Source organism: Pristiophorus japonicus, chromosome 14 (genome assembly GCF_044704955.1).
Source record: "Pristiophorus japonicus isolate sPriJap1 chromosome 14, sPriJap1.hap1, whole genome shotgun sequence".
Taxonomy (NCBI): Eukaryota; Metazoa; Chordata; class Chondrichthyes; family Pristiophoridae; genus Pristiophorus; species Pristiophorus japonicus.
This window is the reverse complement of record NC_091990.1, coordinates 131,444,849-131,466,010: the sequence shown is the minus strand read 5'-3', so window position 1 is coordinate 131,466,010 and position 21,162 is coordinate 131,444,849. Positions and strand designations below refer to the sequence as shown.

General features: G+C 43.6%; 1 protein-coding gene across 3 annotated transcripts in view; it reads right to left on the bottom strand.

Moving 5' to 3' along the window:
- Positions 1-21,162, bottom strand: part of kmt5b (lysine methyltransferase 5B) — a 62,652-nt gene that overhangs the window by 22,032 nt on the left and 19,458 nt on the right. For 2 of the 3 annotated variants that reach the window (XM_070899618.1, XM_070899617.1), the window contains exons 2-3: positions 6,592-6,837; positions 5,563-5,716 (exon numbers count right to left, since the gene is read on the bottom strand). In XM_070899618.1, the coding sequence (XP_070755719.1) occupies positions 5,563-5,716; positions 6,592-6,754 (317 nt within the window). In that variant the 5' untranslated portion in view covers positions 6,755-6,837. The remainder of the gene's footprint in view (positions 1-5,562; positions 5,717-6,591; positions 6,838-21,162) is intronic. The other variant, XM_070899619.1, reaches the window with a different exon arrangement.

Sequence of the window (21,162 nt, the reverse complement as noted above, 5' to 3'; positions counted from 1 at the left end):
TGAGAAATGACTGAACTGACAAGAACAACCCCTTTTAGGCTGTCACATCGCTCTTAAAATCCCCCGAAAAAGTTAAGCCTTGTTCAATGAGGCGGAATTGGATTTTTAAAGGCATACAAAGTCATAATTACTGCTGACCAACCTCTCTGGCCCTGAAAAACGAACTTTATATTTGTGGAATGTCAAATGTTTCCATTATTATAATTTCATATTTAATATACTGAAACTTTTTTTTTTTAAGTTTGATATTTCAGCTTCTACCTTAATTCTGTGTCTATGTCCCAACCTTTATTTCGCTCTCTGTAAAATGTATAAAAAGGATAATCAGTGCATTTTATTTCCTGGCTTGCCGTCAGAGAATTCTTCAATGTGATTGACTGCTTAGCCTGCTTGATGACATCACTGATGCTGAAGATAGAAACATAGAAAATAGGTGCAGGAGTAGGCCATTCGGCCCTTCTAGCCTGCACCGCCATTCAATGAGTTCATGGCTGAACATGCAACTTCAGTACCCCATTCCTGCTTTCTTGCCATACCCCTTGATCACCTAGATTTCGCGCCAGAATCAAAATAACGTCGGGAAAGGCGAAATCGACGCCACAGAGACTACATCAATGTTGTCAGCTTTCTTCGAGATTAACAGCGAGTGCCGTCACTTAGCCGTTGACAGCAAAATCCGGGCCAATATATCCTTCCTGTAGTGTGGCGCCCAGAACTGAATGCAGTACTCTAAATGGTGTCTAACCAGAGCTTTACATACCTAACATAACTTCCACTCCTTTGTATTCCTGCCCCCTTGAGATAAAGGGCAACATTTCCTTAGCCTTTCAAATTATTTTTTGTACCTGTCCACAAGCTTTTTGGCATTTCTGTACTCAAGTCCCAAATCTCTCTGCTCCTCCACTGTTCGTAGCTTCTCACCATTTCGGTGACCTCACAATTCCCCATATTGAACTCATGTCTGCCACATTTTTGCCCACTCAATCCATCAATGTCTCTCTGAAACTTTCCGTTCCATTTACAGTATTTACTCTGCCACCTAATTTGCTGACATCAGCAAACTTGGATATATGACTTTTTATTCCTTCATCCAAGTCATTTATAAATATAGTGCCAAGCTGAGTACGGATCCCTGGGGGATACCACTCGTCACAACCTGCCAAATGGAATACATATCTATTATCCCTACTTCCTACCTCCTAACCAATTCCCTACCCCAGTCAATAGGTTGCCTCCAATTCTATGTGCTCTCATTTTTGTTAGCCTTTTATGTGGAATCTTATTTATATGGACTTCCAGAAAAAATGTAATAACATCCATAGAAACTCCCTTATTTACCACGTTGGTTACCTCCTCAAAAAATTCCACTAGATTCATTAGACAAGACCTTACCCATTAAAAATTCATGCTGGCTCTCTCTGATCAGTTGAAGCTGGCATTCTTCTTTTTATGACTCCCCCTCCCAAGTCCCTTTCCTCTCAGTTAAATCGAATACTATCCTTCCTATCCCAAAGCACCACTCCGAACTTCCCTTCACTGTCAACCATTTGGCTATCCCTCATCATCATTCATTTTCCCTTCCCTCCCAATACCACCCATTCTCCCTTCCCCCCTTGTGCCATGCATTTCCTCCTCACCTCCCATTCATTGTCGCTTTCCACTCATTTCCCCCTCCCCCTGCTTACCATCTATTCTGTCCCACTCCCGACATCCATTCCCCCGCCCACCCCTAATGGCCAACACATTGCACAAGTCCTATTCCCCTCTCAGATGTGCTTCAATGGAACTGAGATTCCAGTTAAGTAATGAAAATATTTAATTTATATTATTGAAAATTTGTACGATATTCTATTCTAAAAAAGTGTTGATCATACATACGTTCATCGACACATAACACCAATACTCTGCCATAAAGTGGTGTGAATATGCCTGCACTTCCAATTATCCACAAAAATTACTCTTCCCATGCCCCAGCAGAAATGTGGTAAAGGTATTGGTTAAAAGTTTTGGTGCTAATGATAGCCGATAACCTTTAACAAAAATGAAAGATATCATAATGATTCCTACATGCACAAGAAAAACACACGCAGATTAGTGGAAGAATCTTCACTACTGGTGTTGTTAGTATACACTCTGTAGATGTGAGTGTTTCGATTTGCACACAGTGCTCCAAGATGTTTATTTCCCAATACTTAAAGAAAATCATTAAGTGCTAGTTATGAAGTCTTGTGTTTAACAATAAACACAATTGCATTTTCAATGAGTGTTTGGCATTTAACGGTTTATAAAGGAAGATATTTATACAAGAACAGTTTAGTAAAAGGACTACCAGATATCCCATCCCCCACTATATACTCAATGCTCAAGGATTGTACAATCCCACGCTATCTGAAATTTTTGCTTGGCCCGACATTATTTCAGGTGTAGGTGCAAACTTGTGGCTTGCAAGGGTTGGCATTCAGGGACCATGTGTGATACACTCCAAGTGCACTCAAGGAATCAGTTAGGATGGGCAGAATGTCCTCAAATCTTTTCAATTGGGTGGTAATGGAGAGATCATCTGCATAGATAAATCTTCGCATCAGGGAATTCTGGTTGGTCATTTGTCTAGGTATTAAACACAAAATGAGAAGCTGATTTCAAAACTAGTCTTGCTCTGTTTTCCTCAATTACAAATGCCGTGCCCATATGGTAATGCTCGAGCCATGCACACAAAATTGATGCTGAACTTATCAATCCTGTAGAGTCAACCAAGAGACTTCGAAACCAACTCCCACACTGTTGGCATACTGCCTCGCGAGGGTTGCATCACTATCAGTGTGGCAGGATGCCTTCAGTAAATAGGAGACAAAAATGAATGTATGCTCCTGGACACATTTCACCATCCAAGAGGCTGTAATCCCTAAAGAATTTTGCCCCTGAAAATCCTTTACCATAAAATACCACTGTGAAAGGCTACAGTATAACATAATGGCAGGAAATGCAAATGATCTTGAAGACCCGGTTCCTTCAGAACAACTCCATTTAGGCATTAACCTCAAACAAAAATACTGGTGTACTTCAAATCAAGCGCGAGCTAGGGCAGCGAAGATTGGTTACAATATGACCAAGTAGAAGCTGATAAACGATTCAATATGTTAAATGAGAGCCTAAGCAAACGCTTGAAGATTGCCTGATGCAGTGCCTCCTGTCAACATCTTGCATTTCTGAGGAACTATTCGAGATAGATTACTACACAAGACCCCTGACCACGGTTTTGGAGAGACAAGCTATGATGATGATCACAATTTAGTTAAAGTTACTTAATTAAGTAGGAAACTAAACTAGTACCTGGACTATTTACTGTTTGATCATTTTTTGTCAAGTTACTTTCCCCCCTGCCCCTTTCCTAATACACTTATGGTGAGATACGATACCGCCAGCAGTGGGTGCCTTCAGTAAAGTGGCCAAGTGGCCATTCTTGACATGAAAGCCGAGACAGCAAGTATTCACAGGCCATAGCCAAACCGGTTTTTCTGCTCATCAGGAGCAAGAACTCTGGTTAATTTTTTCTTCCCAAAGTGAGGGCACCAAGGTCAATCATCAACTTCCACAACAGTTGAATAATCTAATCAGCATAGACCAGCAATTGAAACTGGGGCCTTTTAGTCTGTATAGCTCAGCTAAACACTTCCCCCACCAACTGATAGATAAAGAGACCTGTATTATGTAAAATTTATTCCCCTTACTGTTCTAATTTAAATTGCAGAATCATTGAAAACTAACCTTGGACAAAACCTTCGTAAAGTCTACTATACCAGATATTAGTAATTCCTTGGAAGCTACACAGACGGAAAAGTTATTTTACACTTGTAATCAAGTGCTGAGTTTAGAGAACTATTACACCTCCTTTCAAAACACTGTACAAAATAGCAATCTAAAGTGTTCAATTACAGAGTGCAACTTTTCTATCCAAAATGTGATCTAACGAAAGTCATTGGCAACATGAGAATACCACCTTCATACATGCATGTATTAGTCTCATTTAAAACACTTTCTATTTTCTAGAAGAACCAATAAAAAGAAAACTATCTTTGATGCACAATTATACAACAGGAATTTTTAAAAAACAGACCTCTCTGATGAACACTGAAAATGAAGCCAATGAACTGGCTGGAATTGCCTAGAGAGCAGCAGAATATACAACCATGCATCCAAGTGAACTGGCTGCATTTTCAGATACCAACAGCTTTCCGACATATATCTCAATAGATGAGTTAATGGAGAGTTAGTTACAATGAGGTACACAAGAGTAGTTAACAGGCACTCGCCCTCAGTTGTTTGTCTTGCCACAAGGGTACACTTAGCACATATAAGATTAAGAACTCACCATATAGGAAAACGTCATAGCGCATCTAACTATCAAGATGGTGTACACAGCTTTGACTTACCATTTCTGTGTTACTTATCTGATGACCTCAGGAATTCTTTTCGTAAATTATCACCAACGAAGCTTCAACGTTGTGGAACACTTCATTCTAATTTGTCCCATTTCTAGCATCAAATGGTCACACACATAAATAAGGATTTGATTTGACTATTTTCACCAGTTTTTTAAAAATCCACTTGTGCATTTCCAAAAATATTAAGCACTTCTATTTCATCTTCCAGGGTTAATCCTTTGTACTCACTGGTTTTTTGTCCCCATAGTAATGAACTTGTACATTTTCAATTGTTTCATTTTTGGCTGACATGTTTGGTGTACAATGTATAATGGAAGAGAGACCTCAATAATATTTTATTCAAACATTTTTTTTAAAAACACTGGTAAGAAAATAGTCAAATCTGCTTGTCTGTGACAGATCAAGTTCGATTACAGGTGGAGCAATTTTTTCTGCTACCCATCATTTAGGACAAGTGAAACGTAGATACAGAAAATGGTTTTACTAGAACAAAAATAAAATTGTGGGACAGGTACTTTTGATACCACAGGTATCTTGAAACCGCCATTTTCCAAACTGCTTAATTTTAATAAAAGCCAAGCTTTTAAAATAACAAAAAGGAGGGGGATAAAATGACTTGGATTTTGGAAGTAGGGAGGACTGAACCTTATTTCAGCAATACTACATACTGAACATTTTAAGTTACACAGCCCCATACAGCGCTCGCCTCCCAACATGGAGGTCGCGGGTTCGAGTCCCAGGACTGCCTGCTACTTGAATCCCCCTACCTCAATCGGGTCAGTTTGGTCAGTTCTTGGCTAGGCTGCAAGAGCGTCGCGAAGAAGCGAGGCGTTCCATCTCGGGGGAGGTAGGAGGAACTGACATCGTCAGGCTCACCCCATTTCAGTCACACCTGCCTGCCAAACACGAGCGTTACTGATGGCGGTCATCGAGAGGTCCGCGGCCCAGACCATCCCACCCTCCTGGTTAGAGGAGGATGTGGGGTGGTGAGCAACCTACAACAGGAGAAAAATGGGAGAGAAAAATAATATTTGTATCGCATCCACAGTTGAGATTATAATTTACTGCTAACGCATCAGCAATCTATTTAGATTTGAAAATTGGAGTGGTTAATACTTGCCTGACATACCTGGTGTTCATTTTGTGTGTCTGAAACCCCAGATAGGGATCAAGGACTAAGCTTGTTGCTAGATCATCATTTTCACACAGCTCTTTGGCTGTCATTCCAGTGGAAGGTACATATCGAGAGCCATGACCCTCAAAACCCATCATGCCTAAAAACAAAAACCACACAATATTGGTCGTGCCTTAATTGGCATTTACTTTTCATGACCTCAGAATGTTCCAAAGTGCTTCACAGCCAATGAAGTATTTTTGATGTGTAGTCTCTTAAAACATTCCAAGGATGCTAGGTCTGAATTATTCTTTCCAATGTGTCATTAAAGAATGCTGCAGCAAAAATCTTTGACCAACAAGTACATATATTTCTTTGTCGCATTTATATTCATCAACCCTATAAAATTTAAATCTCATTTCCATCATCAATGCCATTCCTTGAATCAATTTTCCAGTGGATGACATCTTTACAATTTGGAGCAAAAGTGTTCCTGATGACAAAGTCAATGGAAAGCTAAGAATCAATCACATGCACCAAAGGTCAATAATTACCATTTAACCCAATCTCAAGTTCTTTCAATACTTAATCATCAGAATCCCAGTTACTTTCAGCAATCTTTTACACATCAGATTGCTGACATGAATTTAACAACATAAGATCATCAAAAGGACAGTCTGAATGAGTGCAAATTTTACACCCAAACAGATTGTATTGTATAGACTGGGCAAAAAAATAATTAATTCACTCCTTTAATAAAAATTAAGATTCAAAGCTCAAAATATCTTTACGCAAACAGAAAGTAGCAGATTAAACCCAAACACTGCATTTGTGTTGCAAGTGATGCCTGCAAAAATAGGAGGGAAACTTGAATTTATACAATCAAGTGCCCTAATCACATCTCTCAAGAACTTAAGTGCATCACCTTGAATTCTTACTTTTAAAACGCAGTGAATAAATTACAAATGCATGTGGTGGCTGATTGATTTAGGGATTCAACAAAACCAAAGCAATCACATAAAAAAAGTCACTTACGGGTACTACGTTTTCCAAATGTGACTCTTGAGTTGGCTCTTGAACTTCCCCTTCCAGAGTGCAGTAGCTTGGATTGACTCTGATGATGTTCACTGGACAACCTTCCCCCATTTTTCCTGCTGCCATTTACAAACATATTCTTTGTTTCTCCCAACCACTTCATACCCACAAACAACCTGAAGCAGTTGCATTTAGTCAATGTCAAGACAAGGCAGCCTTTCTTTACAATAAATTCTGATCTTCTCCCTGTTGAAGTAAATACATTTTATTATTACTATAGCAACCAGACTAGCTTGATAATCTGCAAAATAGGCATAGCAACTTGTTAAACACTGGAAATCACACACGCAAACTATTTGAACGGCTAAGAATTTTCACCTCACAAATGTTCAGTGTTATGAATTATTGCTAAAAGCAGCAATGTCCAGTTTTAATGCCCACTTTTTTCTCTCGTCAAAAGTAGTACATCGAATTGCCTCAACACAATGGTGTTCAGCTAGAACTTACAACTCTTCAGTTTACTAAGGGCTGAACATTAGACTTAGTTCGAGTCAATGACGTGAATAGCACGTTTAGCGAGTTGGTCTTACCGCAGGTAAAGAGTACACAGCCAGATAGTGAATGGAAGACCAACAGGAAGAGCAGTGCAAGGAAGGTAGTGCAGGGGTCCCCTATGGTCATCCCCCTGCAAGACAGATACACCGCTTTGAGTACTGCTGAGGGGGATGACTCATCAGGGGAGAGCAGCAGCAGCCAAGTTCATGGAAAAAGAGTGGGAGAGTGATTGTGATAGGGGATTCAATTGTGAGAGGAATAGATAGGCATTTCTGCTGCCTCAACCGAGACTCCAGGATGGTATGTTGCCTCCCTGGTGCAAGGGTCAAGGATGTCTCGGAGTGGGTGCAGGACATTCTGAAAAGGGAGGGTGAACAGCCAGTTGTCGTGGTGCATATAGGTACCAATGATATAGATAGAAAACGGGATGAGGTCCTACAAGACGAATTTAGGGAGCTAGGAGTTAAATTAAAAAGTAGGACCTCAAAAGTAGTAATTGCTACCAGTGCCACGTGCTAGTCAGAGTAGGAATCGCAGGACAGCTCAGATGAATATGTGGCTTGAGCAGTGGTGCATAAGGGAAGGACGCAAATTCCTGGGGCATTGGAACCAGTTCTGGGGGAGGTGGGACCAGTACAAACCGGACGGTCTACACCTGGGCAGGACCGGAACCAATGTCCTAGGGGGAGTGTTTGCTAGTGCTGTTGGGGAAGAGTTAAACTAATATGGCAGGGGGATGGGAACCTATGCAGGGTGACAGAGAGAAATAAAATGGAGTCAGAAGCAAAAAATAGAAAAGGAGAATAGTAAAAGCGGAGGGCAGAGAAACCCAAGGCAAAAAACAAAAAGGACCACATTACAGCAAAATTCTAAAGGGGCAAAGTGTGTTAAAAAGACAAGCCTGAAGGCTCTGTGCCTCAATGAGAGGAGTATTCGGAATAAGGTGGATGAATTAACTGCGCAGATAGCAGTTAACGGATACGATGTGATTGGCATCACGGAGACATGGCTCCAGGGGGACCAAGGCTGGGAACTCAACATCCAAGGGTATTCAGCATTTAGGAAGGATAGACAGAAAGGAAAAGGAGGTGGGGTGGCATTGCTAGTGAAAGATGAAATCAATGCAATTATAAGGAAGGACATTAGCTTGGATGATGTGGAATCGGTATGGGTGGAACTACGGATTACCAAGGGGCAGAAAACAGCAGTAATCATGGGCGACTTTAATCTACATGTTGATTGAACTAACCTAACTGGTAGCAATGCAGTGGTGGAGGATTTCCTGGAGAGTATAAGGGATGGTTTTCTAGACCAACATGTCGAGGAACCAACCAGAGAGCTGGCCATCCTAGACTGGTGATGTGTAATGAGAAGGGACTAATTAGCAATTTTGTTGTGCGAGGCCCTTTGGGGAAGAGTGACCATAATATGGTAGAATTTTTTATTAAGATGGAGAGTGACACAGTTAATTCGGAAACTAGGGTCCTGAACTTAAGGAAAGGTAACTTCAACGGTATGAGGCGTGAATTGGCTAGAATAGACTGGCAAAGGATACTCAAAGGGTTGACGGTTGATAAGCAATGGCAAACATTTAAAGATCACATGGATGAACTTCAGCAATTGTACATCCCTGTCTGGAGTAAAAATAAAATGGGGAAGGTGGCTCAATCATGGCCAACAAAGGAAATTAAGGATAGTGTTAAAGCCAAGGAAAAGGCATATAAATTGGCTAAAAAAAAACTTGAGGACTGGGAGAAATTTAAAGTTCAACAGAGGAGGACTAAGGGTTTAATTAAGAGGGTGAAAATACAGTACGAGAGGAAGCTAGCAAGGAACATAAAAACTGACTGCAAAAGTTTCTATAAATATGTGAAGAGAAAAAGATTAGTGAAGACAAATGTAGGTCCCTTGCAGTCAGATTCAGTAGAATTTATAATGGGGAACAAAGAAATGGCAGACCAATTGAACAAATACTTCGGTTCTGTCTTCACGAAGGAAGACACAAATAACCTTCCGAATGTACTAGGGGACAGTGGGTCTAGTGAGAAGGATGAACTGAAGGAAATCCTCATTAGGTGGGAAATTGTCTTAGGGAAATTTATGGGATTGAAGGCTGATAAATCCCCGGGGCCCTGATAGTCTGCATCCCAGAGTACTTAAGGAAGTGGCCCCAGAAATAGTGGATGCATTGGTGATCATTTTCCAACAGTCTATCGACTCTGGATCAGTTCCTATGGACTGGAGGGTAGCTAATGTAACACCACTTTTAAAAAGTGAGGGAGAGAGAAAGCGGGTAATTATAGACCGGTTAGCCTGGCATCAGTAGTCGGAGAAATGTTGGAATCAATTATTAAGGATGAAATAGCATTTGGAAAGCAGTGACAGGATCGGACCAAGATTTATGAAAGGGAAATCATGCTTCATGAATCTTCTGGAATTTTTGAGGATGTAACTAGTAGAGTGGACAATGGAGAACCAGTGGATGTGGCGTATTTGGACTTTCAAAAGGCTTTTGATAAGGTCCTGCACAAGAGATTGGTGTGCAAAATCAAAGCGCATGGTATTGGGGATAATGTACTGACGTGGATAGAGAACTGGTTGGCAGACAGGAAGCAGAGAGTCGGGATAAATGGGTCCTTTTCAGAATGGCAGGCAGTGACAAGTAAAGTGCCGCAGGGCTCAGTGCTGGGAACCCAGCTCTTTACAATATACATTAACGATTTAGATGAAGGAATTGAGTGTAACTGTCACAGGACGGGAGAGTGGAGAGCACCAGTTCAAACTGTCACAGGAGCATCCAGTCGTCCCCCAGTAACTGCCCCCAAAGGAAGTGGAGTGTGGGAAATTGCACTCCGCTTCCATTGAGGGGCGGGAAGGCCAATTCTGCGACGGGAGCAGAACTTCCACGCTGGGGGCTAAAATTCCCTGCCCCAGAATGTTACCGCCCCCAAGATGGGAGCCTGTGCGGGGAGGCAGAGGGAAGTTGAGGGGAGACGGGGAAGGGGGATGGAGGGGAGAGTGGTAGAGGTGGGGAGCGGAGAAACCCAGGGCGGGGGACAGGAGGGGCCACATTGCAGCGGAGGTCTGGGGGGTGCAAAGTGTGTTGGAGGGGCGGGCCTGGGGGCTCTGTGCGGAGACTGTTCAGAATGGGGTGGACGGGTTGACTGCGCAGATGGCGGTTGGTGGATGTGGTGTGGTTGGCGTCGCGGGGGTGTGGCTCCGGGGTGGCCGGGGCTGGGGGCTCGACATCCGGGGGTGTTCGGCATTTGGGAAGGATTCTGACGGGACGGGGTGGGTTGGGTGCGGGGGGAGTGCTACCGGTGTTGGGTGGGTCCGGAGCCGGGGGAGGGCACGCTCTTGGGATGGGGGGTGGGCTGTTTGGGGCTGGGATTGGGAGAGACTTCTTCACTCGGGGAGTTGTTGGCCTGTGGGGTTCCCTGCTCCGGAGAGTTGTTGATGCCAGTTCATTGGATGTGGTCCTTGCAGCTGGGGGGGGTCGGGGGGTGTGGAGGTGCCGGGGTGGATGATCAGCCATGGTGCAGGCTCGAAGGGCTGAATGGCCTACTCCTGCACCTATTTTCTATGTTTCTATGTAATATCTCCAAGTTTGAGGATGACACTAAACTGGGTAGCGGTGTGAGCTGTGAGGAGGATGCTAAGAGGCTGCAGGGTGACTTGGACAGGTTAGCTGAGTGGGCAAATGCATGGCAGATGCAGTATAATGTGGATAAATGTGAGGTTATCCATTTTGGGGGCAAAAACACGAAGACAGAATATTATCTGAATGGTGGCAGATTAAGAAAAGGGGAGGTGCAACGAGACCTGGGTGTCATGGTTCATCAGTCACTGAAAGTGGGCATGCAGGTACAGCAGGCAGTAAAGAAGGCAAATGGTATGTTGGCTTTCATAGCTAGGGGATTTGAGTATAGGAGCAGGGAGGTCTTACTGCAGTTGTACAGGCCTCACCTGGAATATTGTATTCAGTTTTGGTCTCCTAATCTGAGGAGGGATGTTCTTGCTATTGAGGGAGTGCAGCGAAGGTCCACCAGACTGATTCCAGGGATGGCTGGACTGTCATATGAGGAGAGACTGGATCAACTGGGCCTTTATTCACTGGAGTTTAGAAGGATGAGAGGGGATCTCATAGAAACGTATAAGATTCTGACAGAACTGGACAGGTTAGATGCGGGAAGAATGTTCCCGATGTTGGGGAAGTCCAGAACCAGGGGACGTAGTCTTAGGATAAGGGGTCGGCCATTTAGGACCGAGATGAGGAGAAACTTCTTCACTCAGAGTTGTTAACCTGTGGAATTCCCTGCCGCAGAGAGTTGTTGATGCCAATTCATTGGATATATTTAGGAGGAAGTTAGATATGGCCCTTACAGCTAAGGGGATCAAGGGGTATGGAGAAAAAGCAGGAAAGGGGTACTGAAGGACTGATCAGCCTTGATCTTATTGAATGGCGGTGCAGGCTCAAAGGGCCAAATGGCCTACTCCTGCACCTATTTTCTGTTTCTATGTACTAGAAAGTAAGTGACAGTGAACGCAAGATAATCTTGCCTGTAGTGAAGTGCCTCCTTCACACTTACTACCTCTAACAGCAAACCAAAGCAAAAATTGGGAACTGGTCTATGGAAAACTGAATATTGGAGACTGCACTTGTATACAATATGGGCAGATCTAAAAGAAAAAGAAAGCCTAAGCAATGGTAAGAAGAGGGATCACTGAGATCTAGTTCACAAATCTTGAACTTTTACAACTAATTACACCAGCAAGCATCTGCACTCATCAAAAAACCCATTTTTGAGGATGCCAGTACCAATCTAGAATTCAGAGTTCAAGGTAAATCATGTTTTTTGTTATTCTCAAATGTGCTACAATTAGTATAGATCTCATTATATTGCCCATACATCCAAGATGCTTTGGACTCCTCTGAAATTGGGGTCAGCATTTGTAGGACACAAATGTATTACATGAACATTCAGTATCATGTTACACACATGCATGCCCAGGAGAGCTGGCAGTACTCCTAATTTTCAGAAGTCTGTTCCCAGCAAGTGTACTGCTTATATAACACTGCCATGTAGAGCAAAAATGTACTATTGACGGTAAATCCAAGGAATCAGTCATAAGCCACAATCGGCACAACTGGGCACAAACAACACGCAATGTCTTGCGTCCCAAGTGATAAAACCTTACATACATATTTGAACATTCTTTAAAACCTGCTTTGCATACATGACACAGGCAACACAGTAATGTAATATTCCTGGAATGTAAGTACAGTACTACTCAAACCTAACAACTTTTTGACTTGAGCACAAAATCCAGGCCCACACTCCCAGTATGTCACTGTTGGAGGTGCTATTTTTTGGATAAAACTTCCATCAATGCTTCATCCATTACAAGGTCAGAAGTGGGGATGTTCACTGATGATTGCAGTGTTCAGTTCCATTCACAACTCCTCAGATGATGTCATAGTCTATGCTAGCATGCAGCAAGACTTGAACAACATTCAAGGCTTGGGCTGATAAGTGACAAATAACATTTGCGCCATACAAGCGCCAGACAATGACTATCTCTAACAAGTGAGAGTTTAATCACCACCCCATGACATTCAACGGCATTACCATTGCCGAATCCCCCATCAACATCCTGGAGGGTCACCATTGACCAGAGGCTTAACTGGACCAGCCACATAAATACTGTGGCTACAAGAGCAGGTCAGAGGCTGGATATTCTGGCGGCGAGTGTCTCTCCTCTGAACTCCCCAAAGACTTTCCACCATCTACAAGGCACATAAGAAATAGGAGCAGGAGTAGGCCATTTGGCCCCTTAAGCCTGCTCTGCCATTCAACAAGATCATGGCTGATCTGATCCTGGCCTCAACTCCACTCCCCCGCCCGCTCCCCATAACCCTTTATTCCCTCATCATTCAAAAATCTGTCTATCTCTACCTTAAATATATTCAAAGACCTAGCCTCCACAGCTCTCTGGGTTAGAGAATTCCAAAGATTCACGAGCCTCAGAAGAAATTCCTCCTCACTTCTGTTTTAATTGGGCGACCCCTTATTCTGAAACGATGGCTCCTAGTTCTAGATTGCACCAAGGGGAAACATCCTCTCTGCATCTACCCTGTCAAGCTCGCTCAGTATCTTGTATGTTTCAATAAGATCGCATCTCATTCTTCTAAACTCCAATGAGTATAGGCCCAACCTGCTCAATCTTTCTTCATATGACAACCCCTTCATCTCAGGAATCAACCTCGTGAACCTTCATTGAACTGCCTCCAATGCAAGTACAGGTTGAACCTCCCTTATCCAGAATGACCCCTCATCCAGAACCATTCCCGGCCACCGGGTGGCGCATGCACAGAACTCCGACATGAATAAATTGAAGTCCTTCCTTGCTGCCGACTCCCGCAATCGCTGGCCTGACCCCGCGATCCACCAACCCACCACAATCTCTCTGCCGCACTCCCAGCCCCAAGCCAGCCAGCCCCGATATCCCCTTGCTCAGTACCTGGACCATCCAATTTAATATGACCACCCCTCATCCGGAAAAATCCTTTATCCAGAACAGGCCAAGTCCCAAGAGTTCCGGATAAGGGAAGGTCAACTGTATATCCTTCCTTAAATGAGACCAAAACTGTACGCAGTACTCCAGGTGTGGTCTTACCAATGCCCTGTACAGTTGGAGCAGGACTTCCCTACTTTTATACTCCATCCCTCTTGCAATAAAGACCAACATTCCATTTGCTTTCCTGATTACTTGCAGTACCTGTCTGTTAACTTTGTATTTCATGTATAAGGATCCCCAGATCCCTCGGTACTGCAGTACTTTGTAATCGCTCCCCATTTAAATAATAATTTGCTTTTTTAATTTTGCCTACAAAAGTGGATAACCTCACATTTTCCCACATTATAATCCATCTGCCAAATTTTTGCCCACCTCACTGAGCCTATTTATATCACTTTGTAGATTTTGCATCCTCCTCATAACTTGCTTTCCCACCTATCTTTGCACAATTCAGGAGTATGATGGAATACTTTCCACTTGCCTGGATGAGTGCAGCTCAGACAACACTGAAGAAACTCGACAAAATTCAGGACAAAGCAGCTGCTTGATTGGCACCCCATCCACCACCGGCACACCGTGGCTGCAGTGTGTACCATCTAGAAGATGCACTGCAGCAACTTGCCAAAGCTTCTTCGATAGCCCCTCTACCACCTAGAAGGACAAGAGCAGCTAGCGCATGGGAACACCATCACCTGCAAGCTGCCCTCCAAGTCGCACACCATCCTGACTTGGAAACATATCGCTGTTCCTTCATCACTGGATCAAAATCCTGGAACTCGCTCCCTAACAGCACTATGGGAGTACCTCAGATTGCAGCAGTTCAAGGCAGCAGCTCACCCTCACCTTCTCAAAAGCAACGAGGGATGGGCAATAAATGCTGGCCTTGCCAGTGACGCCCACATTCCAGGAATTAAAAAAAAACTTTAAAACGAGGCCTCGTCTACCCTCAGGCAGACATAAAAGATCCCATGCACTATTTAGTAGTAGTATACAGGTGTTCTCCCCGGTATCCTGGCCAATATTTATCCATCAACCAACATCACGAAAAACAAATTATCTGATCATTATCACATTGCTGTTTGTAGGACATTGCTGTGCGCAAGTGATTACACTTCAAATGTACCTCATTGGCTTTGGGACATTCCTGAGGTCATGAATGTCACTACATTAATGCAAGTCTTGCTATCTTTTATTTATAGAGTAACTTTCATGTTAAAAGTCCTAAAAGCATTTAACAAATGGAAAATGTGAGTGAGAATTTCATAGCATGGAGGGAAGAGATTGGAATGATTGGCCAAAAGTTTTGCTAAACTTGGGTTTTGAGAAGAGGCGAGAAAGACGGCGAGGCAGGGGGATCCAAGGAGCACGTTCCATAGGAAAGAACGCAAGAGGTTGAAGGTTCTTCCATCAATGGTGGGGAGAATCATAGAAAATTATAGCACAGGAGGTCATTCGGCCCATTGTGCCTGTGACAGCGCTTTGAAAGAGCTGTACAATTTAATCCCACCCCTCAGCTTTTTCCCCAGAACCCTGAAATTTAGTCTTCTTCAAATACATATTCAATTGCCTTTGAAAGTTCCGATCGGATCCGATTCCACCTCCCTTTCAGATAGTGCATTCCAGATCTTAACCATCTATGCGAAACAATTTCCCTTCTAGTTCTTTTGCCAATTATGACCGACCCACTTTCCAAAAGAAATAGTTTCTCCCTATTTGCTCGATCATAATTTTGGATACCTCCATTCGGTTTGCCCTCAGCCTTCTCTGCTCAAAAGGAGAATACCACCAGCTTCTTCAATCTCTCCACATAACTGAAGTCCCTCATCTCTGGTATCATCCTGGTAAATCACTTCTGTACCCTCTCCAAGCCCTTGACTTCCTTCCTAAAGTGTGATGCCCAGAATTGTACACAATACCGAACAAAGTTGTGGAGTTAGAGTAAAGCGATGTAGAGATGTGCAAACTTTAAATTTAATACACTGGGGGGAGGCGGTGGAGAAGAGGCTGTAGGGGCAGGCAGCCAGTATTGGTCAGTAAGAGGAGAAGCATAGGACTTGACGAGAAAAAAATACCTAGATTCAACTCGTTTACCTTCTCGCCTTCCTGGTAGTCACATGATACAATGATAATGGAGTGGTTGACTAATCACAGACATGACACAAGGAACCCCAGTGGTGGAGAGTTTTGGAAACATAGAAAATAAGTGGAGTAGGCCATTCAGCCCTTCGAGCCTGCACCGCCATTCAATAAGATCATTCCCTCAGTACCCCTTTCCTGCTTTCTCTCCATTCCCCTTGATTCCCTTAGCCTTAAGGGCCATATCTAACTCCCTCTTTAATATATCCAATGAACTGGCATCAACAACTCTCTGTGGTAGGGAATTCCACAGGTTAACAACTCTCTGACTGAAGAAGTTTCTCCTCATCTCAGTCCCAAATGGCCGACCCCTTATTCTAAGACTATGTCCCCAGGTTCTGACTTCCCCAACATCGGGAACATTCTTTCTGCATCTAACCTGTCCAGTCCTGTCAGAATCTTATACGTTTCTATGAGATCCCCTCTCATCCTTCTAAACGTCAGTGAATAAAGGCCCAGTTGATACAGTCTCTCCTCATATGAAAGTCCAGCCATCCCTGGAATCAGTCTGGTGAACCTTCACTGCTCTCCCTCAATAGCAAGAATGTCCTTCCTCAGACTAGGAGACCAAAACTGTACACAATATTCCAGGTGAGGCCTCACTAAGGCTCTGTTCAACTGCAGACCTCCCAGCTCCTATACTCAAATCCCCTAGCTATGAAGGCCATAATACCATTTGCCTACTTCACCGCCTGCTGTACCTGCATGCCCACTTTCAGTGACTGATGAACCATGACACCCAGGTCTCGTTGCACCTCCCCTTTTCCTTATCTGCTGCCATCCAGATAATATTTTGCTTTCGTGTTTTTGCCCCCAAAATGGATAACCACATCTGCCATGCATTTGCCCACTCACCTAACCTATCCAAGTCACTCTGCAGCCTCTTAGCATCCTCCTCACATCTCACCCAATTTACTGTCATCTGCAAACTTGGAGATATTACACTCAATTCCTTTATCTAAATCATTAATGTATATTGTAAAGAGCTGGGGTCCCAGCACTGAGCCCTGCGGCACTCCACTAGTCACTGCCTACCATTCTGAAAAGGACCCGTTTATCCCGGCTCTCTGTTTCCAGTCTGCCAACCAGTTCTCTATCCACGTCAGTATATTACCCCAAATACCATGCGCTTTGATTTTGCACACCAATCTCTTGTGCGGGACCATTGATTCCAACATGCTCCCCACTACTGATGTCAGGCTAACTGGTCTATAATTACCCGTTTTCGCTCTCCCTCCTTTTTTAAAAAGTGGTGTTACATTAGCTACCTTCCAGTCCATAGGAACTGATCCAGAGTCGATAGACTGTTGGAAAATGATCACCAATGCATCCACTATTTCTAAGGCCACTTCCTTAAGTACTCTGGGATGCAGACTATCAGGCCCCGGGGATTTATCGGCCTTCAATCCCATCAATTTCCCTAACACAATTTCCCGCATAATAAGGATATCCTTCAGTTCCTCCTTCTTTCTAGGCCTACTGTCCCCTAGTACAATCGGAAGGTTATTTGTGTCTTCCTTCGTGAAGACAGAACCATAGTATTGGTTCAATTGGTCTGCCATTTCTTTGTTCCCCATTATAAATTGACCTGAATCCGACTGCAAGGGACCTACGTTTGTCTTCACTAATCTTTTTCTCTTCACATTTATAGAAGCTTTTGCAGTCAATTTTTATGTTCCCTACAAGCTTCCTCTCGTACTCTATTTCCCCCCTCTTAAGTAAACCCTTAATCTTCCTCTGTTGAATTCTCAATTTCTCCCAGTCCTCAGGTTTGTTGCTTTTTCTAGCCAATTTATATGCCTCTTCCTTGGCTTTAAAACTATCCATAATTTCCCTTCTTCGCCATGGTTGAGTCACCTTCCCCATTTTATTTTTACTCCAGACAGGGATGTACAATTGCTGAAGTTCATCCATGTGATCTTTAAAATATGTTTACCATTGCTTATCCACCGTAAACCCTTTGAGTATCCTTTGCCAGTCTATTCTAGCCAATTCACAGCTCATACCGTCGAAGTTACCTTTCCTTAAGTTCAGGATCCTAGTTTCCGAATTAACTGTGTTACTCTCCATCTTAATAAAGAATTCTACCATATTATGGTCACTCTTCCCCAAGGGGCCACGCACAACAAGAGTGCTAATTAGTCCCTTCTCATTACACATCACCCAGTCTAGGATGGCCAGCTCTCTAGTTGGTTCCTCGACATATTGGTCTGGAAAACCATCCCTAATACACTCCAGGAAATCCTCCTCCACCACATTGCTACCAGTTTGGTTAGCCCAATCAATATGTAGATTAAAAGCGCCCATGATAACTGCTGTACCTTTATTGCACACATCCCTTATTTCTTGTTTGATGCTGTCCCCAACCTCACTACTACTGTTTGGTGGTCTGTACACAACTCCCACTAGCGTTTTCTGCCCTTTGGAATTGCGCAGCTCCACCCATACCGATTCCACATCATTCAAGCTAATGTCCTTCCTTACAATTGCATTGATTTCATCTTTAATTAGCAACGCCACCCCGCCTCCTTTTCCTTTCTGTCTATCCTTCCTAAATGCTGAATACCCTTGGATGTTGATTTCCCAGCCTTGGTCCCCCTGGAGCCATGTCTCCGTGATGCCAATCACATCGTATCCGTTAACTGCTATCTGTGCAGTTAATTCATCCACCTTATTCCGAATACTCCTCGCATTGAGGCACAGAGCCTTCCAGGCTTGTCTTTTTAACACACTTTGCCCCTTTAGAATTTTGCTGTAATGTGGCCCTTTTTGTTTTTTGCCTTGGGTTTCTCTGCCCTCCGCTTTTACTATTCTCCTTTCTATCGTTTGGTTCTGGCTCCATTTTATTTCTCTCTGTCTCCCTGCATAGGTTCCCACCCACCTGTCATATTAGTTTAACTCCTCCCCAACAGCACTCGTAAACACTCCCCTAGGACATTGGTTCCGGTCCTGCTCAGGTGCAGACCGTTCTGTTTGTACTGGTCCTACCTCCCCCAGAACCGGTTCCAATGCCCCAGGAATTTGAATCCCTCCCTTCTGCACCACTGCTCAACCCACGTATTCATCTGAGCTATCCTGCGATTCCTACTCTGACTAGCATGTGGCACTGGTAGCAATCCTGAGATTACCACTTTTTAGGTCCTGCTTTTAAAATTTAACTCCTAGCTCCCTAAATTCGTCTCGTAGGACCTCATTCTGTTTTTTTTTTAAACCTATACCGTTGGTACCTATATGCACCACGACAACTGGCTGTTCACCCTTCCTTTTCAGAATGTCCTGCACCCGTTCTGAGACATCCTTGACCCTTAAACCAGGGAGGCAACATACCATCCTGGAGTCTCGGTTGCGGCCGCGGAAACGCCTATCTATTCCTCTTCCAATTGAATCCCCTATCACTATCGCTTTCCCATTCTTTTTCCTGCCCTCCTGTGCAGCAGAGCCAGCCACGGTGCCATGAACTTGGTTGCTGCTGCTCTCCCCTGATGAGTCATCCCCCTCAACAGTACTCAAAGCGGTGTATCTGTTTTGCAGGGGGATGACCGCAGGGAATCCCTGCACTACCTTCCTTGCACTGCTCTTCCTGTTGGTCTTCCATTCTCTATCTGGCTGTGGACCCCTTACCTGTGGTAAGACTAACTCACCAAATGTGCTATTCACATCATTCTTAGCATCGTGCATGCTCCAGAGTGAATCCACCCGCAGCTCCAGTTCCACAATGCGGTCCGTCAGGAGCTGAAGGCGATACACTTCCCGCACACGTTGTCGTCAGGGACACTGGAAGCATCCCTGACTTCCCACATAGTACAAGAGGAGCATAACACGTGTCCGAGCTCTCATGCCATGACTTAACCCTTAGATTGACTTAATTTGGCAACAATGCTAAAGGTTACTTACTGATAAAGGAAAAGAAAAAAGAAAAACTTCTCACCAATCACTTACCCCCTTGGCTGTAATGTCACCTTTCAATTTCTTTCTACTTCTTTGCCTCCCTGCTGCAGCTGCACTGGTAGGCCTCTTGTAGGCCGCTCGCCTCCCGAACTCCCACCTCTTGCCGACTCCCAAGCCTCACTGATGCTGGGCCTTAAGTAGGCCGCCTCGATCTCCCCGCTCCGCCTCTCGCCGACTCGAGCCTCACTGATGGTGGGCCTTAAGTAGGCCGCCTCGATCTCCCCGCTCCGCCTCCCGAGCCTCACCGATGTTGGGCCTTAAGTAGGTTCAATGTCACCGGTTCCTCCAAAGAATGCTACACTTACCACGTCATATCTTAAATTAATCATACTGTATCCCAAAATTTTTGAAAGCAATCTATCTAATTTGCATTTGAATTAATCAACACTAACTGCTTCCAGCATCTCCTGAGGGAGCTTGTTCCATAGATTGACCACTCGGTCACTGAAATAGTTTCTGCAGATTAGTTTTGAATTTACTCCTCTTCAAGTGCAGACTGTGTCCTCTGGTTCTACTGTTCTGGACAAAGTGAAATATAGCTTGTCATGGTTTACATTATCTAGTCCATTTAGAATCCTAAAAACAGCAATATCACTGCTCAACCTTCTCCTTTTCAGTGAGGGAATGGCCAATTTACATAATCACTCCTCATAATCCAATCCCTCCATCCCCTCAATTATTCTGGTTGCTCTCTTCTGTATCCTTTCAATAGTTGCAATATCCTTGCAATGTGGCGGCCAAAAACTGTAATGAATATTCTAAGTGCGTTTGCACCAATGGTTCATAAAGTGGCAAAATGACCTCACTATTTCAGCTCAGTAGTGACATTTTAATTCCTCTGACTTTTTTTACTCACCGCCACCGAATATTGTTGTGGCAGCTTCAATTTGTTGTCAATCAGGATCCCCAGAACTCCAATTCTCCATGCACATTATTTTCATTCTGTTTAAGTAATAGTGCCTTCCTGGAATTTTGGTCCCCACGAAAGCGCTTTCTATTTCCCTACACTGAATTTAATCCGCCACCTGTCTACTCCATTTCCAAGTATATTCAAACCTTTTTGTAGTTCATACTGTTCATCTTTGAAGACTAATACCTTCATAATCATCATCTGCAAATTTAGCCATTGTGCTTGTGCTTCCTAGCTCAAGATCACAAAAATAGTAAACATGGGGTATCAAAACAGACCCCTGTGGGACCTCACTGGTAACATTCTACCAGGGTGATGACAATCCTGATACCATTACCCTCTGGGTTCTACTATTCAACTAATTACGTATCCATTGTAAAATATTTCCAGTAATCCGTGCTTTCTTTATTTTCAGTACTTGCCTTTGTAGAAGAAATGGATCA